This window comes from Desmodus rotundus, chromosome 10 (assembly GCF_022682495.2).
Source record: "Desmodus rotundus isolate HL8 chromosome 10, HLdesRot8A.1, whole genome shotgun sequence".
NCBI classification, from domain to species: domain Eukaryota; kingdom Metazoa; phylum Chordata; class Mammalia; order Chiroptera; family Phyllostomidae; genus Desmodus; species Desmodus rotundus.
In genome coordinates this window covers 82,796,131-82,807,802 of record NC_071396.1, presented here as the reverse complement: position 1 = coordinate 82,807,802, position 11,672 = coordinate 82,796,131, and the positions used below count along the sequence as shown (strand labels likewise).

General features: G+C 39.3%; 1 protein-coding gene across 1 annotated transcript in view; it reads right to left on the bottom strand.

The window, feature by feature from the left end:
• Positions 1-413: 413 nt before the first annotated feature.
• The window catches only part of DSG4 (desmoglein 4), a 35,661-nt gene continuing 24,402 nt past the window's right edge, over positions 414-11,672 (bottom strand). The window contains 6 exon segments of the mRNA XM_024580545.3: positions 414-1,795; positions 4,042-4,250; positions 5,401-5,464; positions 5,611-5,750; positions 8,544-8,849; positions 11,172-11,399. Of these exon segments, the coding sequence (XP_024436313.2) occupies positions 1,028-1,795; positions 4,042-4,250; positions 5,401-5,464; positions 5,611-5,750; positions 8,544-8,849; positions 11,172-11,399 (1,715 nt within the window). The 3' untranslated portion in view covers positions 414-1,027.

Sequence of the window (11,672 nt, the reverse complement as noted above, 5' to 3'; positions counted from 1 at the left end):
AAGAATTAAGTCTGTAAATTTAGACATGATTCTTCCCCTACAAATTTAGAGCAAAGACCAGCACTCAACATATAGCAGCTTCTAAGTACATATTGTTGAATATATACATACTTCTGGAGGTGCTTTTGGAGATGATCTGGTTGCCAAATAAAAACTTTATGACTCATGTCAATGATACTTATTAAACCATGTTCTGTATGGTCTTCTGACATAAGTAGTAAGAGGAGGGAAAAAATTCCCTGTAAGGGGGGAAAACTCTACTACTTCCCCTAAGAACTGTTTCTACTATAGTGTTTGTCATTTATACTTTTTGCTATTCTAATTTACATTTAGTGATATAGGTCAATAAAGTGCAACAAAAATTAATCTGCATTGATTTTGTATATATGTGTATGTGCGTATCTATACGCATATATGATTCCTTTCGATAGACCATTTTCAGTGATACATTTGGCTGGCAAACTCTTTCCCTTTGTTATATTAAGCACGCCCTAAATATTTCCTATCTCAACAAACTGTTTGAAGAGACAAATGATTATTTTCCTATTGATAAATGCTCCATCTTCCTTTTCAATTTCCTTTCAGAAATGTACATTTCATTCACTTTTAAAATTAAACATATTTAATAGAGATAGTTTTCTAAAGATAGACATGACTGGTGACTGCACCCAAGGCTTCTTTTGCAACCTCCAAGGACAAGGGCAACTTGGTTTGCATGCCAGTTCTACAGGCCTGAAGACCTCTTAAGATTCTCCTTATGAGTTATGTGCCACTTTTTACTCAGTATCAAAGGATATGACACAATCTGCAAGTTTTTGGGCTTATTAAAATCAGAAAGAATTTAAAAAAGCTTATTTAAAGTGCTCAGCCATATTAACCTCCAAAAAAGATATAATCAAAGAATGCCATTAAATTTTAAAAATTTAAAAATTTTGTTGTCTACTAAAATATTAAATATAGTACTTCGTACACCTTTGGTGGCTATGTTGGTGATTACCAGGTGCAAGGAATCCTGACCACAAAGGGCTTACTGTTGGGAGTAATGTATGTTACTGTACCGTGTTACTCTGTGTCGAGGTGTCATCGGGGATGTGGAGCCAATGGTTTGGCTTATGTGAATATCTGGACTCATCATTCGTGTCACTTGAATTTCTGGCCCTACTAAAATACTGCCACTCATCACAGGGCCCATACAGCCATCAGTCACGCTGCTACTCCTCCTGTCAGGCATGCCAGGACTAGGCAGTACTTGCTCAGCATAGATCACGTTCTGTGTGTTGGCTAACTCTGCAGGCACACAAATATTTCCTTGGACGTCATAGACAGGTGTCATGACTGTTTCTGTTACTACAACATTGGGCGCAAGCTGCGGATCGAAAACGATTGTAGTGGGTTGCATACATTGATCAGTACTAGTGTAAGTCTCAGTCACCACGATGTCCCCATGGACCATGGGCTCAGGCATTGCCATTTCTGCCTGGAATTCAGCCTCTGAGAGAGTCATTCCTGAAGATTCGTTAACGAAGTAATTAGGCCCGAGCAAAGGGAGGTGAGTACTGATAGGTATACAAGCGTGGTGTGAAGGAAATGGTTCAATTTCTGTGTCTAAGCAGATTTCAGCAAGAGTTCTAAATTTTGGGTCTAAGTTTTCCATGTAGCTTTCCTCTAAGTCATCCACAATCCAGCTGCAACAACCAATCGAGCCCACAGGCGACCCTATCCCCTCATGGTCATAAATGAGCAAGCAGTCGTTTGCTGGCCGACCTTCATCTTCCTCTGCATAAGCATGCGCTTTCTAAAATTAGAAGAAAAATGGGGAATTAGAAGTTTCTTTTCCCTTAAAATAATCAGAACCTTAGAGGCATCTGATTTAAGAACATTTTATGGAATGAACCAAGAAAAACACTGATTCTTTGCTGTCTTTCTAAATAACTGGAATTTTTTAAGGAGCTCACTGTGTATTAATGGTGCATAGAATTCGAATAAATGTGTAGTTCTCTTATTTGAAAGCTAATAAGTGATAATTTTTACATTTTATTCAGATTATGAATCAAAGATAGTGTGTTAACCTTTTGGATTTGTGGTCTTGTTTCTGAGGTGGTCTAGAAATAATAAAATATATTGAGTTATATTTAAAATATTTTTTAAGGAGAGACATTTGACCTATTTAGAATAAAAACAAGTGTACATATGTTACTATCTCTAAGCTTCAGAGACATATCAGAATGTTCAGTGAAGTTTTATGTGGGCTGAGCGAAAAGAACTGTGATGTCTCTGGAGTTTGGTTAACAGGAGGCAGGTGCTAAGAGGCTATCAGCTGCGATTCTTAAATTATTTTTTACGACCCTTTAAAAGAAATCCTAGGAAGGAGCCCAACAAGTAGAAATGATGAAGGTGGCACATCTCTGTGTGAAGGGCTGGGTGGGAGCAGAGACCTGCCATTCTCACCCCCTTTCTCTTACCTTCTGTGGCCCTTGCTGGGCCCCATGAAGTCCCATAGGGCCTGCCCAGCACCACGTGAATCTCATAATCTGACCCCCTCTTTTCGTTATAAATAAGGTAAGCGAAGGCCCACAGAGGGAGAATGGCATGCCCGAAACCCAGACAACTGTAGAATACAACCTCACATCCAACCATCCTTTTTCTACTGCATCATGCTTTCCCTCTGGTCTGTACCTGAGTCTAAATTCTACCGTGAGAAATGATTTTAGGTCTTAAAGCCAACCATTTATGGGATTGGGATTACCTTAAACCTTTGCTGTTTAATATTTTAAATGAGAGCTCGGTGAGAGGAGAATCCCCTAGCACGGGGCAGGAGTTAGCTGCTGGGGCGGGCAGTGCTGGTGTGAACAGTGACAGGAAAGAAGCATTGGCCTTGCTCCTCAGAGGCTTCTGGCGAGGGAGAGGGTATGTCTCATGACCGCTGAAATCTAGGGCCATTTTTAAAGTGCAGAGCTGACAGGTTTGGGGAGGGATGACCTCAGAGCCCATAGACAAAGGAGACTGCATTGTGCTTTTGTTTATCGTATAAAGCACTAATTGTAGCTATAGGAAAAAATGCCCAGTGCAATTTGACATTAATGGTAAAGCTCCTTGAATATTCATGAGATTTTTATGAATGATTTGTTAAGTAGCATTTCTATGACATTTCTAAGATACATATAGTTTGTTCCCATTTGTGAAATATGCATCGTAGTGTGGATCCCACATTTAAATAATTGATACTATTCATGCACAGCCTGCAATAGTATTTGTAACCATCAATTTTAAGGTATAGCTGACCATTATAACAGCACTCTTAGCATTTTTTTTTGTTAGGAACAGTGGTGAAATTAATGTATTATTACATGGGGAATAAGACAGACTAATTGAAATAAGAGATAAAATGGGCTGCTACGTAAGTGAAATAAACATATTAAATAGGAATTCGCAAGAGAGTTTATTTCCCTTTCATGCTGGGCCTTTCCCTTTGGAATACTCATAGACCCCTGAACCCTTTGCTAACTGAGGAACACTTGGCAGATGGGGCCCTGGACAGAGGTTAGGACACCTGTGTTCTAGGCCCTGGTCTATCACCAAGTCGTGCTGATGCTCTGTTCTTGAGTTACCACTGTCTTTCTTCCCCAATCCTGGTATTTAATTTATTTTTTCTCCTTTCTGTTGGAGGCACCTGCAGAGCAGGAAGGATATCATAAAGAAAGGACATAAATACACACTTTTTTGTTCTTCATCTGGATCTTGCTGCTTTCTGATTGCTATGGGAAACAAGGCGGGAAAACCATAGGAAACAGAAGACGGAAAAGTGGAAAAAGGGAAGGGGAGAATGAGGAGAGATGCTAGCCTCTCTCACAGTATTAAATGTGAAATGCTTCACCCAATTGGCTTCTGTACATTAAAGAGAAATGGCATATTTTTTTAAAATTCTGGATTGGGAGAATGTTAAGAATAACAACTTCTCAGAAGAGCCCACTGCCATCGTTACTATTATTATTATTGTTCAGTCTCAAGACTATTCTGTGTGTAATGGTGCAGGGGAATTACCTCCGAGAAATAGCTGTCCAAGAACGCCATGTTCACGCCGGTGTCTGCATATTCCCTCTGGGTTCCCAGCATTGAGCCCCTCCTCCTCAGTGTTCCCACTGCTCCTCCAGCTGCCAGGCTAGCCGCTGTCCCCAGACCTGTGTTGAGTTCCACTCCTGATACGCCCCCTTCGACCGTTCCTCCGCCCGCGTAGGTGTTAGTGTAGATTTCTGTAAGGAGAGAGTGTGCACTCCACAGTGTTTGAGTTGTCTGCATTGTTTATCCACATAAACCACTGCCAGCTCCTGTCTGCAGCGCACCACGACCGCCACCCAGCAGCGTGTAGGTTGTGGAACGCTAGGCAAGGAGGGACTTGAATCTCAGTCCCCATCTCCAGGCTTGCTGATAAAAGCAAGTACAGAGGCTACCTGACTTGGCCTTTTCCTGTTCTCACAGACTTTACTCCTAGACTTAAAGGTGTAGAACTAGCCAGGAGGAGTGGGGCCTCTATGCCTGCACCAGTTCCTTCCAGTGTTGCCTCTGGCAAGCTCTCTGGGCCTGTCTGAGAAGGTTTGCACCCATTCCAGAAACTCCCAGTTATGTGCTTGTGGAAACTGGAACTCACAGTACTTATTCAGCCTGGTGCTGGGTGGAGAGCTGGCTTTCATAGGAGTGTTAAGTCTCCTGAGGCTCCAAAGAGTCTGGCTTGGGACACTAAGGAACCATTTTGGAGAAATCCCATGTCTGCTCTAGAACTGGGCAATTTCTCTACTTTGTTCAATCCTTGCGTGATAGCTGGGTATTTTTCAGTAGTGTTAGGTGTGCATGGGCCTGGTTAAGTTAGGAAGGTATAAGACGGGTAAGGCAAATGCATGTATGAACCAGACATTATTGTGTTGCATGTTTTGTGATACACACTCACATATACCTATATCACATATATAACATACATATATAATATATACTATACATAATATAGGCATGCTATGTATACATATGTATATATATTTATTTACTCTTCACAACAACACCTTTTGGTAGGTGCTATCGTAAAGTTAATTTTAACATTAAGAAAATCGAGGCCCAGAGAGGTTGCGTTTTGCCCAGGGACCTACTAGTAAGAGGTAGAGCTAGGAATCATACCCACGCATTCTGGCTCTAACGTTTACCGTTTTCATTGCTATACCATAACTTCACCGCCTGTAGTTGGTACAAAAACAAGGTGCCCACTTCTAACATGTTAACTTACACTCTCACATACTATCATACAGGAAAATCAACACACATGCCATTTTTCTAAAGGTACTTATGCATGAGGTTTATCTGGTGGAATAATTTTGCAAATTTTAAAAAGAAAAACAGATTTTGGCCTCCACTGACCTGAGGAATCCATACGGTCTTGGGTATTAGAAGCTGTCACTGGTACACATATATTTGACACATCCTGAAATGAGAATGTATTAAATATAAATGCTTTATATAAACATTGAAAATTGACATCTTTTTATTTTTGTGTGCTGTATAATTGCCAAGACGTGCTCAATTTCCATGGAAACCCCACGCTTCTCTGGAAAGTGACAGTGCACTCACCCTGTCCTCGGGATGGGCCCCTTCTATTCCCCAAGACTGAATCACTCCTTCTCCCCCCTCCGGCACAGGAGCAAACCTTGTCCCCAGGCCTTCTGGCTGTCTTCGTTTGCAGCAGCAGATGAGTAGCAACAGTGGTGCCACTGCCCAAGAAAGTGAAAAGGAAGGGTTAGCACGCAATGCTCAATTTCGGAAGTCACTCAGCGCATTATGTTTGGGAAAATGTGGCATTATATTTAGAACCAGAAGGATCAACACAAACGTAAGAAAGCATCAGTTTTTCCTAAAGGATTGAGTATACATATCCATGTTTATAAATACAAAACCACCAAATCACAGAGACTTTTAGAGCTGGAATGAGTGGAGTTTGAGGTCATGCAATCTGGGTTCTTGGCTGACAGGTTAGGAAAGTAAGGTCCTCTCTTTCCTCTAGACCAAGATTCTGAACTGGTTGGTGGCAGACCCAGGATTCAAATCACATTTTATGAGTCCTAGTTCCTCATAAATGCACGCTCATTTATATATGTGTATTTATTCACATATAATCATCTGTGTATGTATATGTATTTGTAAGCTTATATATACATGTGTACACACATGAATAACTATATATTTACCTCCACGGACATGTGTCTATGTTCAGGTACCTGGATATATGCATATGGGTGCACATAGACCGTCTCTGTTGACATTGATATATTTGCTATACCCACAAGGAAACTTACATACACAAATGCATGTGACCAAACACCATATACACACACATAAGTTAAACACATGACTAATTCATGTTTACAAGAGAATTGGGTACAGGATTCAGTGGTTGAACCTAGAAATAGAACCTTTCTTCCACCCTTCTTATATTTACACTTAAAAGGAATCAATCAAATATTACCCACTATCAGCTTAAGGGAGCTATTTCTATATATTGAGGCTTTGTCTATAAAATATAATGGAACAATTCACCTCAATTCTATACTTTAGTTCATAAATACAGACACATTTTCTGAGATTCTAGAATACACTCAGTTTAGTTCTTTGGGTCCACTTTAGTTGCTTTTTATACTTTTCTAATTTCCTAGCATAACATGCATTTCAGCAAATGTGTTAATTAGAAATACAGAAAAAAATATCAAAGCTGCTAAATTAAAACAGTTAATTTTACAATTTTATCATCTGCACTGTGAAGAGTGAATGAAAGATCAAATTCTACATTTCCAGAAGGCCTTCGGAAAGGACTAGATTTGGGAGCCCCTAGCAACTGCTCCACCTACACTAAGTGTCTGTGAATTTAGACGTGTGCAGGGTCATGCTCATTATGGGTATGAGCTCTGTCCAACAAAGGCATTTTCTAATTAAGAAAATGAATAGCACACACCAAACACAGTTACTATATGCATCATCTCATTTGGAGTTAACATCAAAAGTCTTCATTTGAGGCCTTTTGGGTTAGGACCCCTCCCTCTCACATCACTTTGCCCCTCCCCCTCCATAATTGACCCTGGCCTTCTCCATTGAGGACAAGTGAATTTGTCTTCAAATGCATTCCCCTCCTATGAGACAATCAATTTAACAACTCTTATGCTTTCTTTGCCTGGTTCAGGAAGAGTCGTCAAAATTTTAGTGCTAACCTGCTGGAAATGGCAGCTGATTCTGGATTTCAATCCCAAAATCGCTCTTTAGCTTCACCAGAGGGCTTAAACACGGTGAAACTCGGGTCTCATCTTGAATACCGCTGTTTGGGCATGAGTGATTTTTAAAGACTTCCAAGTAATTCTAATGTGCAGCTAGTGTTAAGGACTACTGGTCTACAGGGAAGCTCACACCTCTGCTCAGTTACTGTAGAGTCAGGTCCTGGGAATATGTCTCTAACATCATTATGGGACTTGCTCACGATCTTTGGGTTGCCTTGAAAACCCAGATTGTTTTGAGAAAGAAAGCCTGCCACAAAGTCAGTTGTTATTTCTTAATACCTCAAAAATGATAATGTTTAGTTTGTGTTCATCCATTAAAATATATTAATATCATAGTTTGAAGAATTTAGTCATCTTTAATTTTAGAATGCAATATTTGATCTCCACAAAATCTAAGTGTTGCAAGGGCCACTTAAAATATGTGGAGAATTTCTCCTCTAAAGATCTAGATGTTTTTAAAAATAGCATAGGGAGAGGAGGACCCTTTTTGAAACTTTTGCTTAGTGACTTCTCCATTTCTGTGCTGTGGTCCTAGTTTAGATGCTCATCCAGAGCCCGGAGGCTAATTCTCTTGTCTTGTCTCTTCTCCTTGCTTCCTAGGACACCAGAGTGGTCAGGCCACCTGAGTTTACAAGTCCTTACTGACTCTCATTGCTTGTAGACAGAAGCCCAGAAGGTTGGGCGGATCCCTAATGTTCCTTCATGATGGTTCCCAGCCTACCTTTCAGCTTCTCTACTTCCTGGGTGTGCTGTGCCCTTCCACCTCTCCCTGTTTATGTTTGTATTGTTCCTTTGGCCCGGATTCAGGTTAAGATCCCGCCCCCTACCCCGCGGCACACACCATCCTCCTTTTCAGAAAACCCTCTGCTTTTTAGGGCCTGACTCAAAGCCACTCCCACCAGAAAGACTTCCCCAGCCTTCCCATTTGGATTACTTCTGCCTCTCTACTCTTAAAGCACTCTGCTGAAATTCTCATTGTAAGGTATACTTTATGCTTTGCTATATTACACTTATGATTTGCATGTATTTCCCATCTTTATCTCCCAAAATTTAGACCTTTTTAAGTTACCATTCTTGAATAAGTACATGCCCTTACCACTCCCATTGTTTATTTCCATATTTCCACAAAAATTGCCAGAGATACCACAAAGAAATGGCGAAATGAACCTAACTGCCTAGTAACCCTGGTTACACTCTTATTTTGAAGAACTGTTGAAAAGAAGGACTTAACCCAGTACTTACAAAGCAGTAGTAAGAGACCCAGAATGATCATGCCAATCGCTGCTGGTCCGAGACCAACATTTGAACCCTTAATTCGGTCTTCAGGGACAGGCCCATATATGTCACTGATAACTGAGCTGCCATCCCCAGTGGAGATGGCTGGGGTACTAGAGTGCAAGCACGTGTGGCTGTTGTCACAATCGCAGGCAACTAACTTGACTGTCTGTGGTAGTTCACACGCCCTGTTGTAGCTGTCCTTCACCAGGATTGGGATTTGGTAAGTACCAGCAAATAAAGGCTGCTCAGCCGTCAGGATTGCGGAGGTAGCTGAAAGAGAAGAGAGGAAAGAGAAAATAAAATCACCTGGGGGTGACCCTTCCTAATACTCCAGACTAACTTAGGGCCTTACTCATAGAGCTCTCTGTATTTCTATATAAAAAAGAAACATTTATAATGAATTGTTCAAGACTTTTTTTGCTGGATTGTTATTTCTACGAAGAAGACTGGACCTTTATTTTTAGAGCAACAATTCATGGCCTATGATATGAACTCAATAAATATTTGTCCAATAAATGAAGAGTACTGAGCTGAAAGGAAATATTGGAAGTCTTCTATTTAGGATTACAATGTACAAATATCCTCCTAAAGATTGTTGTCTATCTCTTCATTCAAAATTGTTGCTCTTTCATTTAAAATTATTTCAATAACTATTATTTTCCTAATTCTCTGTACTCTTATTGCCCATTGATTTTTTTAATAGAAACTATTGCTTAAATATTGGTTGAAATTTATTTATCAACCCAAGTAAGTTTAAAGGTGATTAAGTTTAACACCTAAATCATGAATCGTGATTGATTAATCCATAACACTCAGTAATAATAATTATTATTATTTATTACTTTTAGTTGTTATATGATAAACCAGCTAGTTCTGTCAAAATGTAACCTGGGCACAAAGTAAGAATCAAATAAAGCAATGGCACAAGATGTTATGTGAAAGTTTATTCTGTTCTTCAATGCCAGCATGGAAACAGGGCTCTAAGAATATTATCTCAGGTGTCATTATATATATTTTTAATGTATTTATTATTAAATCTATAATATCATTTGAACATCTTTACCAACCTCCACGTTGAACATTTTTCTTATATTTTTTACTCATAATATTTAGGATCTGAATGAGGAAAAAAGTGGGTAGCAATTATTATTTAAGAATGGCTATTGGACTTTATAGGGAAAGGAGAATTCACAGTTGTCTTGATTTTAATAGAATTGCATTAATGTGCTTAGATTTTTAAATTATATTTAATAGTTAATAATTATATTTTATTGATTATGCTATTACAGTTGTCCTGATTTTTCTCCCTTGGCCCCCCTCCACCCAGCACCTCCTACTCCCTCAGGCAATCTCCCACCATTGTTCATGTCTAGGGGTCATGCATATAAGTTCTTTGGCTACTCCATTTTCTATACTGTACTTTATATCCCCATGGCTATTCTGTAACTACCTATTTGTACCACTTAATTGCCTCAAAAAAGAATGGGGAGGCAAAGAATTGCCTCAAAGTGGTATTGTGTAAAAGAGCTAAAAGGTTTTATGGTGAAATCATCTCTTTCTTTGACTAAGTCCTCAGTGGTGGCACTATTTTATGGTTTCTCCTTGTGAATGGAGAAGCTTGGTGGCCTCAGAAAGGTGGGAAATATTTCCTCTCCCTCTGGGCTCTGCAGTGTGACTCCCATTTCACCCCTGAAACCCCAAAGTCTTTCTTATCTTCCCAAATGAATGTGAGATTCGGGAGCTGTCTCTGCCCAAATGAGTTTTTTTCACAGCATTTCACTTTCCAATATACATTTAACATTTCAGGAAAGAGAACTTGAAATATATTAAATATTATGTGAATATTTAATATGCAATATATTTATACAAAATATATGAACTTTACCCCCATTTTTATCAATGCCTTTAATTTTATATAGCAATAGCACAAACACATGTGCTCTGGGATCTTTGTACTTCACATACTTCGGCTTATGCATTCCTTTGTTTCTAAGTGTTTCACATAACTCTCATTTTAATGCGGTATGGTACTACATCTTAATCATATGTACCATGATTTGCCTAACCATTCTTCTAATATCGCACGATTTGGCCTTAAATTTTTACCCTTAAAAATAAGTCTGAGCTCCTATCTCTTTATAAAAACAATTTCATTGATCTCATGTTCTTCTAAGCAATTAGAAGATGTGTACACGTAAATCTATAGCATACCTGAGTTTCAGAGACAGTTAAGTGAGTTGCCTGAAATAATTTAGGATAGGGAATTGTGACATCTGCTGAATTTATCAAGGGTCTGTTTATTTCAAACTGATCAAACATTTGTGTAGCACCCCACCTATATAAAATGATAGATCAGCTGATATTTATATACTATTTGTGACTACAGTATTATAAAACATTTTAACTTTTATTTCAGTTCAAAAATTTTTCCAAATACACTAAGTATGTATATGAAAAATTATTTTCACTTAATATGAATATGGCAAGGATCATGGAAACAGAGAGAGAAAATATTACATGACTTCAGTAATTATTTGGTCATTGTTTTTGCTTTTGGTCTTTAAAGTATGAGCACATTTGCATTCCACTTACCATTTATTGACCTGATATCCCATAAGTCATCTGTCCCTGGTGGCTGATCAACAACACAGAAGGTAAAAGGAGACCCATATGAATGATGGCTAATGTCTCTCGCAGATATAAGGATTGATGGGGAGGCAATACAGATGTAGTCACTTTCAGCAAAAATGACTGGACAGTAATCGTTGTCATCAGGAACTTCGATGCATATGGTTCCTGTAGCCGTTTTCCCAGAGCCATCTGCAATGGCAAAGCATTAGGGGTTTGGGGTAAGTGGTGTCAGGGAGAAATTTCTTTATCTGCTGATGATGCCACCGCCGATAGGAGCGGTCTGGATGGTTCCTGAGATGATGTGTAATAGGTTCCTGCCTAGCTCAGCAACGCCAAGCCACCCTTGCCTTTGCCCACAACCTTCCGGCCACGCTGACTTCTTTTTGAACAAGTTTCTTCCTAACTCAAGACTTTCTCATCCTATTCAATCTTCCTAAAATGTTTTTCACCTCCATTTTATTC